The 23647-nt window shown below is 33.5% G+C and overlaps 1 protein-coding gene across 1 annotated transcript; it reads right to left on the reverse strand.

Annotated features, from left to right (window-relative positions):
• Positions 1-565: 565 nt before the first annotated feature.
• LOC110667107 (uncharacterized) lies at positions 566-17384 on the reverse strand. Its single transcript, XM_058132015.1, has 15 exons — positions 17088-17384; positions 16793-16978; positions 15551-15730; positions 14102-14501; positions 13481-13599; positions 13331-13408; positions 11792-11932; positions 10776-10820; positions 10461-10627; positions 9133-9211; positions 8969-9054; positions 8319-8448; positions 7488-7620; positions 5452-5618; positions 566-820 (listed from the first exon to the last, which is right to left on the reverse strand). The coding sequence occupies exons 1-15, from the start codon at positions 17205-17207 to the stop codon at positions 581-583; spliced, it is 2271 nt and encodes a 756-aa protein (XP_057987998.1). The 5' UTR covers positions 17208-17384; the 3' UTR covers positions 566-580.
• Positions 17385-23647: the final 6263 nt, after the last annotated feature.

Genomic DNA, 23647 nt, shown 5'->3' on the forward strand with positions numbered 1-23647 from the left:
AAACAGGATAGCACCTAAATCTTAGACTTAAGTACCAAAAAAAAAATAATAATAGGGGTAATTTCAATTTAGGTGAAGTTTAAATCGATTAATTCAGACCATAAAAAGTTTGGATCAAAACATTCTGTTAACTACTTTTAATTGTAATCAGAGGCACACTCAATGACAAAATGAATTAATTGAAACAATTCATATATTTAACACAGAAAAACAGTGAAATTGATTGTAAATGAGGATAAATAACCATAAATTTAAGCATTTATTCTTAATTTATACACCAACTATAACTGTTCAATATTTGTGTCCAGCAATCATTATGCTATACAAAAGACAAACATGCAGTTTACAAGTGCTTCCAGTTATAGTAATGGATTGACACCAGCTTTCCATTGAAATTTTGTATTAACTTCAGTATTTCATTTGACATAATTTATATTACAGGATTTGTATGAAACCACACAAAAAGTTAAATAAGGTATTCTTGTAATTAGGCCAGAATTTTAATATATAGCCAACTAACAAGCTGTTCTCAACTCAAGTATTTAGTGCCAAAGTTTCCCATAAGCACACTGTCAGATGATTAACATAAACAAAGGACCAGAAAATTACAGAAAGCCTCACCTGCTTCTTCAAGGTCAGGAACAGCTTCCTGCTTAATTGTCCCTAGTTCATTAGCTTCTTTTCCATGTGGTTCAAATAGGATATACTCATGATCCCCATTTATGTATGCAAGCAATGATCCAAGTGGCTTCCCATCAAACATGTTTTCTTCCACAGAAGATTGATTTACTTGAAGAAAAGCAAGGGCTCCTCCCTTAGCCTGCAAAAAAGCATTGTTTATCAGAATACCAAGTCATTCTGCTCTAATGCACTGTTCAGTCCAAGTGCAACAGAAGTAAATAAACCCATGATGAAACCAACACAGTGCATCTTGAGTTAGGTAAGCCACTATTTCATAGTACTGAAAACTAAACCGAAGGAGGTGTGGATGAGAAAAGGAAGCAGGGAGGAGATTCTGCACACTTTCTTTTTTCATTCACTAATCCCAAATACGTGAGACAAATTTAAAACTATTCGTGCAATGTAATACTTTTATATTGCATGTTATTAAACCACAATAATTATTTCTTTCCCAGTTCTTGTTAGAAACTCGTGTAATTTTTATTTTCTTTTGGTTATAAATATTTAAAAGAAAAACAAAGGTAAGATGATAAAAACAAAAATTACTAGATACATTGTGGCCAATAAATTTAATCACCAACATTGCCACTTAGAAAATGCAAAATTTGTTACTCAACCATTGCGGATAATTCGCATATTGATACAACCTTCCATTTAAAGAATAGTACACATTCTTTTCTCTTGAATTATGGTAACCTTACATATTCCTTGGGTAGTATTTTTTTTTTTTTCTCTGGGCTTTTGGATGACAGATTACAAGAATTTATTGTTATAATAATAATAATAATAATAATAATAATAATAATAATAATAATAATAAAAGAAGCCATCTACTGTTGTATCAATTCATACTCAACTCAACTCAACTAAGCCTTTATCTCAAAAATTTGAGGTCGGCTATATGGATTCGTTTTCTCCGCTCTAAACGATTTTAGATTAAATCCTAAAAAATGTGTAATGCTTCTAGGTCATGTTGTACTACTCTCCTCCAAGTCAATTTAGGTCCAATGAATAAATTATTTTGTTCCAACCAAATTTAAAAAAACAATTACCAAAATAAGCAAAAAAATGTGCCAATTTAGGTGTCCAAGAAGGGCAGTGAATTGCACAATTTTTTTATTTTTTGGCTCTTGCTTGTATCTTTTTGAAAAAATTCATTTAAGTACTCCTTTCATGTGTGTTTGTGCAGTGATAACGTGCAGCAATCAAACACAACAGCCAACTCAATCAATTATAGTATCAAAAGCCAGAAACATGCTATGTTTTGGTGATTTGAAACATGCTATGTTTTGGTGATTTAAAACATGGTAGAACAGCAAAAGGATTATCACAATTCAAAGGCTAATTAAACAAACTTATTCAATGATAAATTTCACTTTAAAAGTGATGGAAATTAAAAGTTTAGGGAAGAGATAAAAAACATGAACTTATTGTGGTTCAACATACAAGGCCTACATATACTCATATACTCCTCAAAGCTCCATTTTGAGAGATTCTCCCCACTAAGGTACTCTTTTCACAGGCAAGAGCCAAGTCATGTACACTCCTAAGCTTCACACAAGTTTCTCTTGGTGCTCGAAAACCAAATACAAGAGTTTTCCCTAACTCTTGCCCACAAGCTTCAATATTGGTGCTTGTCAACCATTACAACATATATATATATATGTATATTCCTTTTTCTTTTGTGTGTCTCCCAGCTCATAAATACAATCTGGAACCTATATTAAAGAAGATTTGCCAACAAAAGCCAATTCTAGGGTTTTACTCAAGGATGAAGGCTCTTTAAATTTATGCAGAAATTATCTTTGAAATTCTTAGCTTTCATAACCTTAAAATTGGTAAAATAACCATTTATAATTGAAATTTTTCAAATATGACCTTTAAAGAGTGGGATCAGGTTGACACCCATATTTGGAAAAACTGGTTGTTATTCTTGGCTTTTTGTGGAACTCTGAAAAAATGACAAATTATGCTACTTCCCAAAATTATTCTGCTATTTTTGCTACTAACCTGCACAAAAGAAAATACTTTTTTTTTAAATTAGTCAGACTACTTTTGACTTTTGTCCACTTAGCCAAAAAGTAGCCAAGGACAAACAAAATGTAGTTGACTGCTTTTTGAAAGTAACAGGCTCCTTTTAGCTATTATCTCCAAATATTCAATGTTTGAAATACTGCTCAAATTTTGTTTTAACAATTTAAATCATCAAAATTAACCCCAAAAACAATTACAAACATTTTAAACAGATTCAATTTGAAAAATAATTTTTAAATGACACTTTTTCCCTTTCTTTGCACATAAAAGTTAGCCTTAAAAAGTTAAAACTTATCTTGCAAACTTGTTAGATTAATTCTATTAAGTTCTATTATCATCACAATCAAACCCAAGCCTTGCAGCTAACATTTTCTCATTTTTTTATGATGACAAAATTCAAGGAATCTCAATAAGCACAAAAATAAATATATACATATTTGTATATCCTTAAGTAAGCAAAATAAAAACTCAAATATAGGGTTGGAGAGCTTATTAAAGCTTCCCCTCAATATGTGCAATCTATAAACATTATAACAGTATATTCACAGATTTCACAAAAACAACAGTTTAATCATACCACACCTCATAATAACAATAAAAATAACACTTTTTCCCTCTTTTTTTGTCATCAACAAAATGAGGGCAAAGCAAACCACAACAAACTAGTTCAAAGAGCACAGATATTGTCAAGCTGTCAAACTAGTTTAAACACAATCACAAATCAACAAGAAAGTAGTTGCATCCAAGAAAAAGGAAATTCCAAAGAAAAAAAAACGTGTTCTTTGAAAAAGTGGAATGATTTAGATAGCAGCTGAAATTCCATGAAGGAGGCGATTAGGAAGAGGAAAAGGAAAAACGAGGAGTCTAAGGAGCCAAAGAAAGAGAAGACGGCTAAGATAGAAGAAAAGAACAGCATGTGTGCCGAAATTTATTCATCCCAAAATTATTAACTGGTTAGCGTATGGAGCAGAGGATTATCACTTTGAAGAGTGGATTAAATTTCAAAACTAGGAGAAATTTATGCATGCAAACTATCCAGTCCGCAATAATTTGGTGCAGGAATCTTGTAGGTATCTTGAAATTATGGATCATTTTCATTCTCTGTGAAATTAAAAGAGAACCCATATATTTCAATTGATAGGCTAGCAGCTATGTATGGGATTCCTATTGATAGTACTCAAGTCAGCCACTTTAAGGAAGTTGGTCATGTAGAAAGGAATGAAGAGGTGAAATTTGAGAAGGAAGTTTGTAAGAATGAACCGAAGGAAGAAAAGAGAAGGATGTGTACAACATCCCTTGGATCAGAACTAAGAATCATTCACCATTTTATCACACGCGTCATAAATAAACCCTAGGACAGACAAGGAGTGTGAATTGTGAACAATTTAGACTTGTGTTTGATACGGCATTTGATTAAGAAAATTCCTTTTAATTCGTCATTCTTGATGCTTAATACTATGAGGCATGTAAAACTAGAAGAGAGAATTTGGGGGGAGAAAATAGCTTAATTATTCCCTCAAGCCTGTGGGTTATACATACAGCTTCAACAAATCTGAATAGGAAACTATACAATTACCCTAATCAAAGAATCCCTGGATTTTAGGGATTTAATCTCCTAATTACAATCACAATATTTACATTCCTATTCTGACAAGGCAGACTAAGAATAAAGGGTTCCCATATACAATGCATTTGACCGTTTTGTTTGAGAACTTGAAAATTAATTCAGAAGAAGAATGGTATGGACTGAAGGAACAAAGAAACATAATTTTAGCAAATGAAAAGCAAAGACAAGGTTGAAGAAAATCCCGAAGTAAAGGATAAACGAAAGGCAACAGTTCAAGAATAATCTGAGGACACTGAATCTGACGAAGAAGCTGAGGAAGGCAAAGAAAGACAAGGCAAAGGTGCAGCCCCAAAAACCAAGAAAAGCCTCAGCACAGAGGAAGTCAACAGCAAGAAGGATTAAGTCAAAAGCTACAAGACCAAAGTACGCTTCACTTCACAGGCAAAGGCCTCATACCAAAAGTGGAGGTATCAGATTCAAGACCTATCCCAAGCCTGGAGAACATGGCTGCAAGCAAAAACTCCTAAGCCTTGACCAAGTAGCTCCTATATGTCTCTAAGCTCCTTGTGTTTTAAACTTTTCATGCTATTGTTCGTTATTTATTTGTTGATTTGTGATTGTGTTTAAACTTGTTTGACAACTTGACAATATTTGTGGTCTTTAAATCAGTTTGTTGTGGTTTGTATTGCCTCTCTTTGTTAGTGAAAAGTAGGAAGAGAAGAAGTGTTGTTATTGTTATTGTAAGATGTGGTATGTTTAAAGTGTTGTTTTTGTGAATATCCCATGTTTCTTTTTGTGAACATCCCATGTTCTTTTTGTGAACATCCCATGTTCTTTTTGTGAATATCCTGTTTATTAGTGTTTATAGATTGTACATATTGAGGGAGAACTTTAATGAGTTCTCCAACACTTTATTTGAGTTTTTATTTTGAGCTTAAGAATATACAAACATATAATATTTGTGTTTGTGCTTCCTCGAGTTTTATCATCATCAAAATCCAGCTCACTTGAGCCTTGGGTCTAACATAACAGAATAATGTGCAAAAAACTAAAATCATTATGTTAATTCACCATTGAGTTTTACATGACTTAAAGCAACTAAGCCCGTTGGAGGCACCAGATCAATTAGATTCAGTAACGCACATGGCTAGGACTGAGACTAATTTTACCTTATTCACCAACCAAGTGGCACTAGGAACAGGATCTGCTGCATTAAAAATTAAAATTACTCCATCTCTTCCTCTAAAAATTGTCTCATTGGATTCACTGCTTTTAGATGATTTGGGAAGGAAAACAAGAGCAGCAAACAAAGATAAGTCGGCCGCACTGGCTATAGCTGCATGATACATACATAACATTAAGTAAAACACATAAAAAACAGAAGGCTGAATGTTAGCATAGTTCTATAATTACGGACAGAAAGTAACTCATTTTGCATTCATTACTAATAAAAAATAGCATAAAATATACAACAAAACCTATAAGACCTAATAGCATGCTATGTGCAGTGTGATGACATAATTGGCATGTCATGCAGGTACAATTCATCGATTAACAATCCTTCTCATAAATCAAGCAAGGCATGGATTTAGAGATTCTATGAATGTTTTACCACAAAAGGCATTCACTGCCAAACATAGACTGATGGTTCTAGACATGACACAGGCACATTAAAAGAAAGACTAAAAACTTAAGCACACAGAGGGTGATGGAACATAAAAGAAGACATACATGGCTCTCAAGTAGCTCATTTTAAAAGATGTGCTATGAAACCATGACATTATGCAAATACCATGAGGACAAAAATTGCTAGAAAGATTAAAAAGGTGATAGCGGGAGTCATGGTCACATCAGAAGGTGATGAACCACCATTAGTAAAGCTCAGTAGTAGAATGATGACATCTAAAGTGCAATCAAGGCCAAATGGGAATATCAAAAGAATCTAATATTCTAAATGCTAGAATAGAAACACTATAAGAAACTAAAATAAGGCTAAAAAGATCATTACATTAGGATCTAAATTCAATGAGTTATATAAAATAATTAGTATAGAAAAAATGTTAATGGGAAGAAATACATTCATAAGCTCCTTGGATGTAATCATGCAGAAAATCTCAAATATTATAATATTCCAATGTAAGAAAGAAAAGTTATTTATATTCAGAAGATTGAAGTATTAAAGATTATGGAAACTATTAAAACGGAAAAAGCATGTAATCCTTATGGATATTTTCCCCCGAGTTTCTGAAGTTCCTTGGAGAGATGAGAGTGAATCATGTTCATTAGGCAAAAAAAAAAAAAAAAAAAAAAAAAAATAGTTGGGGGGGGGCGAGGAGAGAGGGAGTATTTGATAAGAAGATATTAATATTAGAAAAAGGGGGGAAAACAAAAACAAAAGCCTCGTGACCGGAGGAAAAGCATCCTTGTGTCTATTTTTAAGAATAACTGAAACAGCCAAAGTTGCACAAATTATAAAGGTATCATATTCATTAGGCAAACTATGACACTCCTGGAAGAGTTAATCAAGTGCATGCTAAGATGTGACACAACAACCTATAATAACAGCCCATTTGAATTTACACCAAGAAGATCAACTATGAATTATTAAGGCAATCCCTCTCATATGGGGCTAATGGAGAAGTAAAATAAGGGAGCTTCATATGGTGTCTTACAATCTAGAAAAGGCTTCCTTAAAAATTATAGGGACATTTAGGAGGTTAGTGTTACAAGCTACAAATAAGCCACACCACTTCTAGTTTATATTGTGTTACCAAGAGCTCAAGACTAACCAACTAAAGTTGAAAGGATTGCAACATTACTCACAGTTAGACTACTCAAATGCATAACCACATTATTCACAGTTAGACTACTCAAATGCATAACCTAATTGGTCATATCCATGAATTATTGCAACCAATTCATGAGATTCACAAAATTTCCATTTCATATGAGGACATGGCTTGTTTCTTATTGACCCTCCTCAGTATTAGTCATTACATTTTGATAACTAATAGCATCCCTCACGCTTTAAGACAAACATCGTACAACTTTTCACATCATGAGAAAATATGAACATTTCAATAGTAAAAAATAACAGAAAAATTAAGCAGTATTCACAAGATTAGTAACATTTTAAAAATGGAAAAAAATCACAACATAAAAAATGCCCCAAATATTTTTCATCCTTTCGACAAGGGATTTTTACCTTCTACATGAAGCCTGTATGACCAAGATATAGAGAGCTTTGACAAACTCCAAACAGATAGTTGTGGTTTTGAACCCCAAGATGCAGAAACAAGGTATTCTGACTTCCCCACAAATGAGAGACTGACAATTGGCTGCAAGAAGTTCCATAAAACACAATTAAGAAGAGCAACTCTATAAAAAAAGAGAGACAGATTCATTCATAAATGCAGTAGAGCAGTACACAGACATTGCATGCCATCTAAAGATGGCTTGACCAAGGCATTTGGCATGCAGAAGGCAAGTCATTTTCGTACCTTTTATACATATGTTATACCTTTATTTATTTTCTCTAGATATTTCTTTGTTATTATTTCTTTGGATGGTAAAGTTTTCTAGCTTGGCAGTGGGATAAAACCAAACTTTTCATGCTCCCAATTAGAAACTTAAAAAAGGAAAAATTATGCACCAAACTACTCAATGGAACAATATTGAACAGGCCATCAAAATGGGACTGTTATCTGTTACTTGCCATAACTCAATCCAAGTCATCATAAGTGAAAACTGAAACCTAAACACACGAGGAAGTTAAAACTGAAACCTAAACAAGGACCCAGTTGTAACCAACTCCACACATTATTCCTTTCTAATAGTGAAGAACCATTACATTTTACAAACAATTAGGAGCCACAGGGAGATGCCAAGGAATTCAATGAATGACCATAGTATCTGTTCTCATGCATCAATGCAAGTGTCTATCATGTGCATGTGTGCCTGAGCGTGTGTGTGCTTGTATGATGCACAGTGCATGTCAGACAGGATAAATGTCATCCATTAGGATCTTAAGAATCACCGTGAGAGTCTCCCCAATTACAGCCACAAGAACATTTTTGTCAGGGTCCCATAATGTAATAACAGTTTCAGCAGCAACAGCAAGAACAGAACCATCATAAGAAAATGTAGCAGCTGTCATTGGCTTTTTTCTGCAAGGAGAACAATAATAAAAAAAAAATATGAAGTCAACAGTTAGGATCATGAGGCTGTATTGTCGAGCACATGATTTCATGATTATAATACAAAAAGAGAGCATGAAGAAAATATATAATGAAGCATAGGAAAAAAAGGAAAACAGAGAAAAGTGAAACCAAGGAGCAAGTCAATAGCTAATTGTGGAGAATTCTGCTGAAATGAAATGATTTCAAGTTCATCATATAACTTCTTTACCATATTGAAGAATATAATATTTTCTAAGGTAATTAAGTAAGAAATCACGGAGCATGATGAAAACTTGTTTCATCACAATTATCATCTAGATTTCATTCAGGGCTTTATGGGACATTATTGAGTAAATTCAGTCAAGTAATTCAGTTGCTGCTCATGGAGTTCTACCACTAAGGATTGGGAGGTATTTTTAGTAATTTCAAACTTTTCTGGAATGGGCTGCACATTAATGTTTTAAATCTTAAAAGGAACATTGAGCTCCTCAGAAAACCAAGATCATACTTATATGAGGCAACAGCATGGCAAGTCCATCTAGAACTTGTAAGCACTTGATCTCTCCGTTGAATCCCATTGTTGCAAACCCAAGTCTGCAAGATTGAAAAGGAAATATATATACTGTAAGAAATGTAGTACACAAAACCAAAATACTACTGTTACAATTTTACCTTAAAGTCCCCACCATAAGATGAGCTGACAGCCATACAACGGGTAGGATGGAAAGCAATTGAAGAAATGCCAGCATCCCTATACAATAACAACTAACATGATGTTCATCACTTCTGTCCAACAAATTTGCAGACAATACACTCATCAACGTATGCCATTTGAGAAAAACAGATATTGAACCCTGAAGATACTTTCACCAAGAGGAATGAGCTTTACTTCCAATATTTAAATAACTTTAATGAAGGGTGTTTTCACTGTTTGCTTGTCCATATTGTGAGCAAATATTTTATACTGAATCAAAGTGACAGATTCAGAATTCACTAAATTGAAAGAGAATCAGTAAAACCAGTAAGTGATTCTATTGATTTGATTAATCAGTTTCTTGGTTTACTCTTCAGCCATCCAAAACCACAATGCATTTTCCACAACGGAAAACCACAATCCATACCATCCACAATGATGACACACCTTTAAATTCCCTAATTACCAAATCAGAAAGCCTCAAGTCAACTGAATTCAACCGGGATATTATAATGCCATTTATTAAACTATCACAAACATGGATAGAGGAGGTTACAGTAGGTGACAGCCAGCATAAAATTTTTTGTGACATCTCACAATATGAATCTAGAGTCCCAGACAGAAATAATCACAAAGCCGATTGGGCAAAATAAAGACAAACCCACCACATCTTAAAAAATGTAACCATAGAGATCAAATAAATACAAATAAGCCTAGATTATGAAAATTGTCAGACCTGTGCTACCACATGTGAAATCAACTGAAAGCCACAAGGTTGTGGGCAACAGAAAAGATGGAGTGGGAAAAAGAAACAGGAAAAAGAGATGCTGTGAGTTAGAGGGACAGATGAGTTTCAGAATCTGGAATAAAAGCAATTGGTTGTTGAAGGTTGAAGGACAGAAATGAGCAAGAGAGAGGGGAGAAAAATAAATGAGTGAAGGTGAGGAGATAGGACTCTCTGGACTGGAAAATGGAAAAGAATAAAAGTTAGTGGTATGTGAAAGTTGGAAAATGAAACCTGAAATGTTAGTCTTCAAAACCAAATGGTCAAAAAACCTTGCCAGTATCAACAGTTGATGCAAAAAATATCTCGTGTAAATATTAATATAGATTGATCAAGATATAACCAATACTGAAAATAAAATCCTTGAACCTAGAGCAACTCAACAGTTGCAGGTAACATTTATTACTTTCTTTTCATTGGCATAAAAAAGATGCTGCTACATGGGCTTATTAACATGCATCCTATAGGACTTCTCCATATATATCCCATTCAATTTCCTAAACAAGTAGGCCAGGGTCAAACCTGTGCGGTTCATAAACTACAGTGGACAAACTGAATTTTCTGTTATCTGAGCCCAAAGCCCAAAACTTAAGACAAACAAGTCCACCTAAGCCCTCCTCGGCAAGTTTCACTTCTGTAGTAATCATCATTGAGCCATCCAATGATAGAGTAACCAAAGTCACTACTACCTATAACAAACAATATTAAAAATTATCCATTGTGATCGTCATAATATTGCAATAAATTCAAATTAAATGATATGAAAACTAATACAGAAAAAAGTGTGACCATAAAGGCATCTCATGAAAAGAAATCAGAAATGAGCAACTTTATTACCGTGACGTCATCACCAGGATGATGGTTTCTCTCACAAACTTGGACCTGGAGAAGGCAAATTTAAAAAGTTCAACTTCCAACTCAATTGATTGACAGTCAAGAAGAATATAAGCAAATATTTACTCCATAACTAATTAGCATATAGAATGCACATTGAAAGAATTGAGGTGCATAGCCGCATGCCATTTCCCACACAAATAATAATTAAAGACAAAAAGTTGCACAAGACAAGAAACGAAACAAAATGGATCAACCTACATGAGAGTGAAACTGTGAATAGATTGGTTTCCTTTTCTTGACCGAGAACCTATTACTACAAGGTCCAGCACTGAACAATGGAAGCATAGAACTTGATCTTTAGACACCATTCTCACCACATTCACCCAGAAAAAGAAGGAAAAAAGGGGGAAGAAAAAATACACTATAATATAATAGAGAATGTCATAAACATTGTGATGTCGAACAAAGAACAATAAGGAACAAATCCTTAGGAGAAAGAGAACTAATTCTTAATAATTTTATTTATCTCAATAATAATCATAGTCAAAAAAATACTGAATAATAGAAAATTAGCTCTATTTATAGAGCTTACAACCCTAATCAAATTGGATTAGGAAACCCTAATTCATATCTAATTAGGAATATTAAACTAATTAAATTATCAAAATAAAATAATTCTTAAACATAACAATAGCAATAGATTTCCTAAACAAATGAAACACTAATTTTCTAATTTTAAATGGAATAATATTCCTAAATTGTAGTAGGATTTTCATCTTCCCTTTCTGCATTACATTGTTGCATGTCCAGTTGTCCACTGAGAGAATGAAGAAAAGGTGAAAACAATTTCCTAAAAAAGCAAAGGTATCTTATTTGCTTCATAGACAAAGATGCTGCAAGCACCAGAATTAGAAACTGCTTATATCAGAAAATAGGATCAAAAGAAAAACTACAACAAGCTCATTAAATGAAAATCAATAAAAACTAAATGGAATGGTGATATTAAACATCTTCACCTCAGAAATTCCACGGTCATCAAATAGACTATATAGCTGAATGGAATAGTTCTCTGTACGCAAGGCAATTAAGCCAGCATTGTTATCAAAGGCAACCCCACTACATAAGCCTTTGTATGTCTCAGGAAATGAACAAGGAAGCTGAAAAATAAAGCACAAGAACTTCTCAATGGATTATTATTTGGCTGAACAATATAAAGCGCAAAAATTTCTCAACAGATTAATATTTCCAAATAAACAGCATTAAATTGAAAATACAAGGAATAAAAATATAAAATATTGAACCAGCTAGGTGCAGAAGGATTTTGTGGCGCAGGATCAATTCTCATAAAAATGGGGCATAGATATAAGACAAACAACATAACTATCCACAGCACCCTAAATTAAAGGCAGATTTTTGTGGCACTGCTTAAGCTTTGAGTCAATGCAATCCAGATGGATGTCAAGCAAGCAAAAATAACATAGGGACTTCCACACAAGTAGGTTTGCATACCAAATCATGCAACAGAATTCTGCTACTAAATCTTTACATTCTTGGACATGAGATGGATACCTGAGACGCACACTCTTTTTTAAAACTTACAGCTAATCAAGGCAATTCTGAATTTTTTAAGGCTTAATTAACATGTTAAACAGGGATTCATTTCAGATACCCCTCACAAGTCAAACACTCTCATTGATGAAAGAATCAAAGAAGCTGATTTGGAGCTGTCTTCATACTTTCTGATTTGGAGCTGTCTTCATACTTGCTGGATTCTCTCATTTTCTTAAAAAAAAGATGGAATCTTACTTCTTATCAAACGGATAAAGTCAATCTCGGATAGTTTGCTCTAGATATTAGGTTTCTTGATGCCAATTCACAGGTCTCCACTGTATAAAAGGATTAGACCCCTGACATACAAATAAAAAATACATACCTTGTGCAGCTTTAGCTATTTTCTTTTTCTAAATTACCCCATTTATCTCACCCATTTTTGAAACCCTAGATTAATTTAGAAGTTCTTTTTGTTTTCACCATTAGTCATCACATAACTCTCAAATCTTGTTGGTTATGATTGAAAATCAGCTCATCCCATGTGTTATATCTTAATTTAATGATGCATAAATCATTCTCTTTTGTGGCATAACATACCAGGAAAAATGCATATGAGTAAAAGAATAAAAATAAAAGGTCCTAGTTAGCATGTGAACCAAACATATCCAAGTCCTACTTCCTAGGAAATAAATTGCAAGAATCTTAAATCCCAGGAGAAGGAAAACTCCTTGAGAAGTAGATCATGGAGAACTAAATGACGCCATGATATCTCTCGGAACCCATGCCTTTCTCTCCATATCCTCTTTCTTCTTCCTCATTTTTGTTTATTCTTTGTTTTTCATTACTTCACCTAATACTCTTATCCTGCTCCTTGGAAAAAAAAAGTTAACTCATATTTCTCATTTCAATCAATAAAATATGCAGTAGTCATCCACAAATAAACAGCCAATCATATACAAAGTTATAAACAAGCTAGTAAGGTTTGCAAATATATAAAAACTAACCTTGATCCCTGAAATGGACTTCAAAATTTCCATAGAAGGCATTTTCAATAAATGTATTTGATTATCTGCACAAGATATCTAAGGAACATAGTTTTAGTAAAACAAACTAGATTTAGAAATTCTATTTCCCTGCAAATGAATTCCACTTACAGAGGAAAGAGAAGGATCTGGAGAATCTGTGAAGTATAGGAGTGGAGATCCAATTCGTGGTAAAAATTTCTTCTTCCCTGTGTCTAGTTGCCAAACCACAAGAACTCCTTCCTTTCCACCTAAACACCAATAACATTGCAAATGAATAAAGAAACAACCCAGAGTAGCAAGCTACCCAGAGTAGCAAGCTATTAAAAAGAATATCCAAATCCAATAAGGTATACCATGCCAATTATGTCTGACATTATCAATGCTTTTATGGTAATTACGCATCTTCTACCATTTCTAATTGCAACATTGAGAAACTTTTGAACTAAAGCCAAAAGGGAGCACATCTCAACTAATAAAGTTTGTATCAGAAAATATCTACCGGAAGCAAAGTTTGTTAAATGTGAGAATTGAAGAAACTGCATATTCAACATCCACAAATAGCTATGACATATGCAGTTCATTTATCACATAAGATATACTAATCCAACCATCACACTTGTCAACTCCAAGAACATTTCATAAATGGCCCATCCATTTTCGTAATCAAACCTGTATATGGTTAGGCTACTAGCATGGCAGGGTGAAAAGAAGGCCCTGCCAGCTTAAACATGTGTATTATGGTTTCATTACCTGAATACAAATAGGCTCCATCAGAAGAGAAAAAGAGGGTATTTACTTCAGCAGCGTGCCAATGCCATGTCGTGCAGCAATCAGCATCATCATTACCCCTCACTCCGGGTCTTTCTTCCTCATTATTCACTGATCTTCCTCCATCACCTATGGCAAATGTTCTATTTCCATAACCCCTCCAAATTAAAATTCTCCCAGTCACATCTCCTGCAGCAAGAATTCTCTGAGTTGGGTGGAATGCAGTAACTGTCATATTTTTTGTATGACGCAGTGTGATCTTCTTAGCCATTGTACGATCGGAATCTGCACTGGGGACTTTCCATATATGAAGCTTGCGCTTGATCCGGATGCCAATATATTTTCCACAGGAGCTAATAGTTATCAATTCTGGTTGCTTTGTCTGTCAAGGTAACGAAGACAATATCAAAAACTTTGAACCACACATGCAAAACGTTAAGAAAATAAAATAAAATCAACTGCTTGGATGAAACAACATATTCCTAAGAAGCTTAACAATAACATGAACATATTTAATGCAGTCATGGTTGAGGATTTTGTGGGTATTTCATACTACTTCTTTAATTTCAAAAACTTGAGAGGTTTTGCGTATAGTTTACCCGTACAATCTTTGACAGGTAGTTGGCCCATTATTTTACAGGTAACTCAATTTTAAAGTTGTGATTTCATTTCACAGGCGTCTTTTTAAGGAGGATAATACCTATAATTTATGCAATTCTAGAACATATCACATCGAGTTTTGGACTTCTGATAACTAGTTGGTGTGGTGACAAACAGTTTAATTGATATTTGTACAAAAGCGAAATTAAGAAACACTTCCATAATCTCTTTCTGGAATGAGCCAAAAAAAAAAAAGAAAAGAAAAAAAGAAAAAAAAGCTAACCAACATTCTCTGAGACACAACTGCTTTGCTTAGAGAAATATGTTTAGATAAATGACCAAAAATACATTTTTCAATAAGAATACAAATTCAAACTTCTAACAAATCAAGGCAGTTAGCCAAAAGAGTATTTTGGATTAAAAAAAAAAAATCAGTTTCTTTTAACAACAAAAGATCAGCAGGTCTCAGCCAACACCTCAATTCAAGTAGTAAGAATTTCTGAAATTTTCTAAAACCAATTGAACTATTTTTCCTGAGCACCATATGCAATCAATATTGAGTATCTTAGCATATCAATCAGAGTATACTTGTTAGTACATATGTTTTTTATAATGTCTTTACTGAGTTGTCAACATCCAAAAGAAATAAGTACATCATAAACCAGTGTGTATTAATGTGATCATTACATTGACTTTCACCTTCAAATCAACTTCATAACTTCAAATTACCTTCTCTTACTTTCAAATTCCAAATCATTTTATAATGGAAAAAACATAATACATAAAGATGTAGCAAAGAGTATGTAAGAATTCAATGATATGAAATTCCACCTCTGCCAAAGTTACTCCACCAACCAGACGTGAGTCCGTCAAGTTACATTTCCTAATTTGCCCACATAAAGCTTTTGACTGCTTTTCTGGTTCTTTAGTACCTTCAACAGACAAATAGGCAAAAATTTTTGCTGGTTTTTCATTGTTCTCAGCTGGTTGGCTTAATATAGATGGAATCACCTGACAATAAGATTAAAAAATGATATCACCATTTACCTTCATATGCAAAATGAAGAGATGAAAAGCAATTATGATATGATAATTCCCTGTTTGAGACAAAGGAATTCCATCACGGTATTCATTTACAATTCCATCCTTGTCACATTTGGAAATCCAAAAGAATGCATTTGAATATCTGTAGTTTCAGCTCCATAGAATTCAATATCCTCAAAGATTTATACCAATTAAACTACATAATTAATTAGAGTTCAATGTCCTCCATTGTTTCATTAAGTTACAAACCAATCTCTCTCCCTTAATTCACACTTTAAAATTCAATTGAATATGTTTGAAATGCATTCATTTAAATTCATTGAATTCCAGATTGTGATAAATACCTTACCAAATCTCTCTCTCTCTCTCTCTCTCACACACACACACACACACACACACACACACACACACAGTCTCCCTTAATTCATGCTTTCCTTTAACTAATACATGTAGAACTTTTTTATACAACGAAAAATTCAATTCAATAGGTTTGAAATGCATTCATTTAAATTTATTGAATTCCAGATGATAATAAATACCATAAAAAACATAAGAATTTGGTAAGTTTGTCCTTTGAATTCTACAAATTTATAAGCAATTTTTCCCCTTTTAGTCCTTTTGTGAGCTACACAAGGGGGATAACCCTCCCCATCGCCATAAAATTCTCAACCTCAATCCCAGTGAGTTCATACAAGCTTGGACCAATGCTGCAATCAAACTTTTGATCACTACTCTAGCATTGCTAGTATCAGCAGATAGGCCAAACTGGGCCCAATCCAATCTAAATTCGTTAAAAGTGACCTAATTTACAGTTCAATTCATATAAACTGAAATTGCAGAATCACTTGACTAGGTTCAATTCATTGCCGGACCTAGCAGTGGTAACATAAAAAATGAAAATGTCAAAGACAGTCAATGCACCCAAATTTCCGCCTTATATTTAACTTCATTGATCATCAAGATCATCTAAAAATATAGTAACAAAACAAAGAAAAAATTCAGCTTCAAATAGATTTTGCTCATAATTACCATGGAGTAAATGGGGAACTTAATATCTATTGTCTTGATCAACTCAGGCACCGAAAAATCCCAATATCGAATAGTCCCATCAAGAGACGCCGTCCAACAATAGCACAATATCTTACTCGCCGAACTCGTCGCCGGAGCCACAACCACCGCCGTCACAAGCGCCGTGTGACCTTCCAGAGATGTTATCTACAACGAGAAAAAATAAATAAATAAATAAATAACTGAAAAAAAAATTATGAGGCCTACAACAGTAATTATAATTATAATTACAATAAAGAGGGGGAAAAAAAAAAACCAGTAAGCCGGTAGCCGTGCTGAAGATGGAGACGGCGTTGCCAGAGCAAACGAGGAGTCGTTTGGTGTCGTTGGAGAAGGCTGGTGGCGAAGAAACGTAGTTTTTACCGCCCCTTATCATGTTGAGAAAGAGAGAGAGCTGGAATTGAAAGACGTGATGGATGAAATGTTATCAGAGTAGTGTGGTTTTCCGGTCGGCTGTTTATTCTTGCTGGATAGACAAAACCCTAAACGTTTAAACCCTGCCTTTCTCGTCCTTGCATCAACGTACTTGGTTTTTTTTTTTTCCTCCAACGCACTTGGTTAAGATTTATATTTTTATATAAATCTATTATTTAATCTAGGTCATACGTTACAGGCTTTTAAGCAATTTTCAATCATTAATAGAATATTATGTGAAAATAATAATAATTCAAAGCATAAAAACAAGGAAGAAAAAAAATTATAAAAATTAATTAATAACCAGAATTCATATACCTTCGTGTAGATAATTTATTTATGAAATCTGTTTTTCATTTACATATGTAGGAATATTTTTCTTTTTTAAAATTTTTAAAGAATTATTGAGAGTTTTTATATATTGAGAATTATTATTATAAAATTAATAAGATTTAGAGTGTTAACATAAAAATTAGAGCTAAAGTCAATGGCAAATCTTAAAAAAAAAAAAAATTCTAGATCACCATAGAAAAAATTTTTGTGGTAAATTTTTTTTTTAATATAAAAAGTGCATCAATTGACTTCTCATTTAAAAAAAAAAACTGCATCTATCATTAAAAAAATAGCCAAAAAATGTTTTAGAGTTGACATATAAAAAACCTTTTTGTGTAGTCAAGATTTAAAAAAAAATAAAAAGAGTGTGTTTACACTAAAAAATAATTATTTATTAATTATTTTTAAGCCTAAGAATTAATTAAAATAATTTTTTATAAAATTAATTTTATTTTATTAATTTAATTAATCTGTGGCCTTAGATAATTAATAATTAAATTAATAATAGTTATTGGATAACTATCCAAAAAAAAGGTAGTTGACAGCAGTTTTAAGCAGTGGACAAGTGATTACAAATAACTACAAAACGTGACAAAGTGTGTTCCAGAATATTCTAAATACCTATAGGTAGAACTATAAAAGTCAAATACGCTGCAACGTGAAAAACCCCCAATAACATCAAACAACAACAACTCAACCAGATTCAAACAATCTTTTATCTTTATTTTATCAGTCGTTTGTTTTTCAAAGCTCTTACATTTAATTTCAAGCATCATACTTTCCTTTTAAACAATCAAAGCATCAATTCCAGTTCACTTGCCTTCAATTACTTGTCATCCGTGAAATTGACAAAGCTGTGTATAGTAGAATTAGTTCCCACAATCATTTGATTTGAGAAGTTAGAGCGCAATCTTAGGTGATATACTTAATATCTGGCACGTTCGTGCAACCGTAAGCTGTAAGACAATAATTTTTGGCATGCCCAATGGGATAGATCTCAGTTCCACACATTTTTCAAAACAACAAACAATACTGTTTTTATTTTTGCAAACAACACCATGCCTCTAAAAACTAAAAGTGCTCTAGGCAAAAAAACCACCGGGTCTCAAGACACAAAGGGGAGTCATATAGCAATTGGCCCAAATCTTTAAGTTCCTCTTATGGTGGAACAATTTGAGAAATGACCAACTACTCATAGAGAAGAAGAGCAGAATCTATATGTGTTAGAAACTATACATACCTTGACCAACGCTACAAACCAGGAGCAAGGTGATTTAGTTTTTGTTATTAATGAAAGAAACCTCGCAGGAACCATCACTAATGTCCTAGAAAAAGGCATAGGAAGGCAGATGAATATAACTCTCGATAAAATTAATGCAAATACGGAGAAGATTATTTTGCTAATTTATTCATTGGCTAAAAAGTTTAATTTGCCTATTTTGTTACCTTTTGATGGTTAAGTCTCTAGGCCAGAACAATCTGACACAGTACCCAAAGGTGCTAGGGAGCCCAGGAGGCAAATCTAGTCTCAAACTCCACAGGGCAATGCTGAGGGAAGCCATGCCAACAACGAGGAAATATACCAGCCACTCCACAAGAGATAAGAACAGGTGACTGGCCAAATAAGAACGCCAGTTCAAATCAATTGCCCCAACGGCCAAATAAGAACACTAACCTAGTTACTCACCCTAGTGTTTATGATATAGAAGCAGTTGCAGGTCCTCAAGTGGCACTAACTCTCTAGCAGCAGTAAGTGTAGATGGCCCAGGTGACTTTTAGCTCTTTTAGCTAGGAGGGCAACAACTTTAGAGGAACTATAATGTAACACCCTCACTGTAGCAATTCCGTACATTCTACTGTTCCGGTGACCGGTGTCGGTTCGGACAGCTAGAATGTCTGGAAAAATAATTAGACTAGAGTGAGGAGTCATAAATAACTCAAATATTAATAAGAAAAATTTAGGAAAAATTTTAGAAATAAAATACAATCAAGTTAAATGAGCCAGTGCCCTAGCGATGGGTAACCCAGCGGGAAGTTGCGGTTCTCGCAACTAGGAGCCCTAGACTCGGGAGAAAATTCATAAAATAATTTTTAGGACTTCAGAGAAGAGTCATTGAGGTTTCTATGGCATTAGAATGCCAAGAAAAAGGCTTAGAAAAATTTTTCAATCGGTACGGACAATTTTGGCCCGTTAAGCCAAACGGAGGGCATTTTGGTCATTTCGCCTTCAGATACGATTTTTGACCGACTTGTCCAGTTAAGTAAATAATTATTATGATCTAAAATGTGAATAAATATTGTTAAAAATTGAATTGAAAATGAGTAGAAAAGAAAAGAAAAGAAAAAATGAAAGAAATTGGGAATTATGACATCACGTGATGTCATTAACATGCCCCCACCCAATCACAACTTGACAAACAAATTAAAAGGGATAAAAACTAATTAAAAAGAGACAAAATGAAAGACCAATCTGCACTCCCATCTTCATCCTTTGGGCAGCCAAAACGTAGAGAGAGAGAGGAGAGGGTTTCCACCATAGTTCAAGCTTCCAAGCTTGGAAACCTTGCTTATCTTGCACCAAAAACCCTAGATCCCTTCAATAAAAATTATCCCCACACCTTGTAGGAGTGTTTGGCAGCCAAGAAAAGCCAAGAAAGTGAAGGAATTGCTTGGGAAAATTCTGCTCAAAAAGGGTTAGTGCACTAAACAATTTCTTTTCTTTCTTTAATCTTGTAAGCATGCTAAATCAAGTAGAAATTGTGTGAAATTAAAAGAAAAACTTGAGTAAATGAAATCTCTAAATTTGGCAGCCATGAGAAAGTTTAAGGATTGTTGGTTTTTGATGAAATTAAGTGGCTTAATTATGTTATTGATGAGTATAGATGATGGATAAAGTGATTTGGTATAAGTTTGATGTGTGTATGCCATGAATTGGAAATTGGAGTTAGGGTTTGAGCATGAAATTGAGACTTTGATCATGCAATGGTGAAAGTAAGTTTTAACGGTCAATTAGTGACCATTTGCTTCTGTTTAAATAAAAAATGAAGTGAATTGTGTAGTGGGATTTGAGTGTGGTGTGGCCGCCCTTGGTGACCTGCAGGACTAGGCATGAGTCCAGCAGGTTTAGGCAGCAATAACTTGAATTGTAGAGGTTCAATTGGTGCAAGGCCAATTGGACATGAAACTAGACACATAATGGCACAACTTTGGTGAAGAAACCATGCCCAGAAAACCAAATCAAGTGGACCAAAAGTTTGCCTTAATCCGGGTGACCTGCAGTCTGCCTGAGCAAAATGACCAAATAAACAGTGTTTGGTCATTTGGCCATAACTCAGTGTAGAGAGGTCCAATTGACCTGAAATTTTACCAAAAACAAGCTGAGATATAGACCAACAACTTTCATGAAGAACACAAATCCAAATTCTGACCATAACCTAGTCAAATTGCCAACCAAACTTAGGTCACCAACTGCAGAACCAAATTGCCCGTAAAACTGGTACAGTCACTCGGCCGATTATGGTAAAATGACCATAACTTGAGCTACAAAACTCCAAATGGAGTGATTCAAAAAAAGAAATTCAACTAGACAAAATAAGGAACAACTTTCATATTGATCATTTTTGTCAAATTCCCACTGCAAAATTGACCAATGGAACAGTAAACACAAGGTATGAAAACTGAAAATTCTGCCCAATTAACATTAAGCTTGGAAATGGTATTGGCAACCAATACCAACAAATTTTGAATGCAAAATGTGGTATCTTTGAGAACTTAGGTTCAATAAATTTATTATGTATTAAAAAGTCAACAAATTGAGTGAATAGTAATGTGAATAGTAATACAAAGACACAAAGTATGATAACTAAATTGGTAGAGAAAATTAAGATATGAAATTTGGAATCTATGAAACATTCATGGATTACTTGGAATAGAAATAGTAATTCACCTAAATAACTTAATGAACATTTAAGTTATGTGAGTATATAGTTAAGATTCATTCCCATTACTAGTAGGTCTAATAAAACATAAGTAATACCACTTGAATATGAAATGACATTAACCTAGATGGATTGTTGAGTATAAATGGGATAAGGTTCATATTAGGATTTATGTTTCCATTACAAATAAGATAATAACACCTTGTATGAGTTATAAATTCATATAAATATTGTAATGAATAAATGAATCACATGAAAATATGAATTGAACATTAGTTTTCTTTATAAGAGAAAGGAAGAATGTTTTGAGTACAATGGTACATGAACACCATTGTTGTGAATTGTGATCAATATGAATGATGTAAGGAATATATGAATAGTATGATGAATGTATAAATTATGGAATTTATCATCAAATAATAAAGACATAAAACACAATATATTAATATTTAATGATATTATGTGCCCTTGTATTGCCTAGACATGTGTGTCAGATTGGATAGTTTGGCATGCCAATAGGGTATTGTTTTAGCAGTACTGCGAAAGGCTTTATGCCTGTATTTATGGCTTTGTGCCCGTATTCATGGCTTTATGCCCGCATTCATGGCATTATGCCAACACTCATGGCTTTTATGCCCGATTCTGTGTTATCATGGCTTTTTAGCCATACTGACTGCATACGTGGTTGACGTTCTGCGTCCCATGGTATGACGGCCCGAGGCACCGCGGTGTCCAGTGCCAACGACCCGTTATCCAGTTTAGTCAGCCTGTCATAGTTTACTTAGGCAGTGAAATTTATTGAAATAAGTTAAGAATATTAGCAATTAAAAATATTATAAATTAAATAAAATAAATGAGTAGGATGACCTAAAATAAGTTAGAATAGTTATTTATTAGAAAGAATCGAAATGAACTGGACCGATGTTAAAATTTATTTATTATGAAATAAACTGAGACAACCTAGAAAGTATTGAGAAAATGCTAAAAGATTAGCAAAGAAAATTATAGCATACATAAATATTACAAATGTGACTTACATAATAATATAAGCATAAATTTATTATTTTTATATCATTTTTCTATGTACATTATTACTGTACATTGGTGAAATAAACACTTCCAAAGAAGACTAAATTAGGATAAAACATATTAAATTTTAGAAACAGCATATGAAGTATAAATAAATCTTAATTATTTGAATTATGTTTTATTTCTATCTTTATTTGTATATTATTTTCTTGTTATATTATTGCACCACTAAGCAGCAATGCTTAGCGCGATGGAATTGTTTCCTTCGCGTAGGTACTGAAGCTAGAACCCAATGGACGTTTAACTAGGAATTTTGGGAGTCCAGATCTGCAGAGTGTCAAAGGTTGTCACCTCCTCAGCAATGCATGTAACTAGGTCTCATGTATATCACTTTATGTATTTTGTATGTTGTAATTCATATGTTGTAATGTAAATTAAGAATTTTTAAGTAATATTAATGTGATGTAAATTTATAAATTGATTATTTCATATGTAATTAAATTGTATATCATGTAAATTAATGATGATTGAAAATTATCATATATGAGTTGAGAATGAATAGAAATGAATATGAAATTGAACTATATAGAGGATATTCGAATTGATGAGATAATTATGATTAGTATGGATAAGATTTCATTGTGAAAATATTATTGAATTTTCAAGCAGGTGAATAATGAAATGCGCCAAATAGAAATAAAGTAGGGGAAACTTCGCTGGTTTCTCCATAGAAAAATAATTGATATTAAATTAAACGAATTCAAAATTACTAAAATAATAAAGTAAGATAAGATAGGGTGTTCCGGCACCGAATGTAGCACACTTTGCTTGGCTACACTGTAGTCGGGTGAGGGGTGTTACATATAATGTCTGTTGTGCAGATACCTCAACTAGTACCAACACCTCTGCCTCAAGTACTAGCTCCTACAGTCTAGGTACCTGCCATTCTTGCTGCACCTCAGGTGACAATAGATGCTATTAGAGATGCTGTGAGGAGCTGTATGGTTCTAGCCTTAGATGAATTGGCTGACCAAAGTTTCATAAGACATATTCAGACTTTGTTGATAGGGAAAATAGGTATCCAAGAGAGTACCGTATCTCA

The sequence above is a fragment of the Hevea brasiliensis genome, chromosome 13 (assembly GCF_030052815.1).
Source record: "Hevea brasiliensis isolate MT/VB/25A 57/8 chromosome 13, ASM3005281v1, whole genome shotgun sequence".
NCBI lineage: Eukaryota > Viridiplantae > Streptophyta > Magnoliopsida > Malpighiales > Euphorbiaceae > Hevea > Hevea brasiliensis.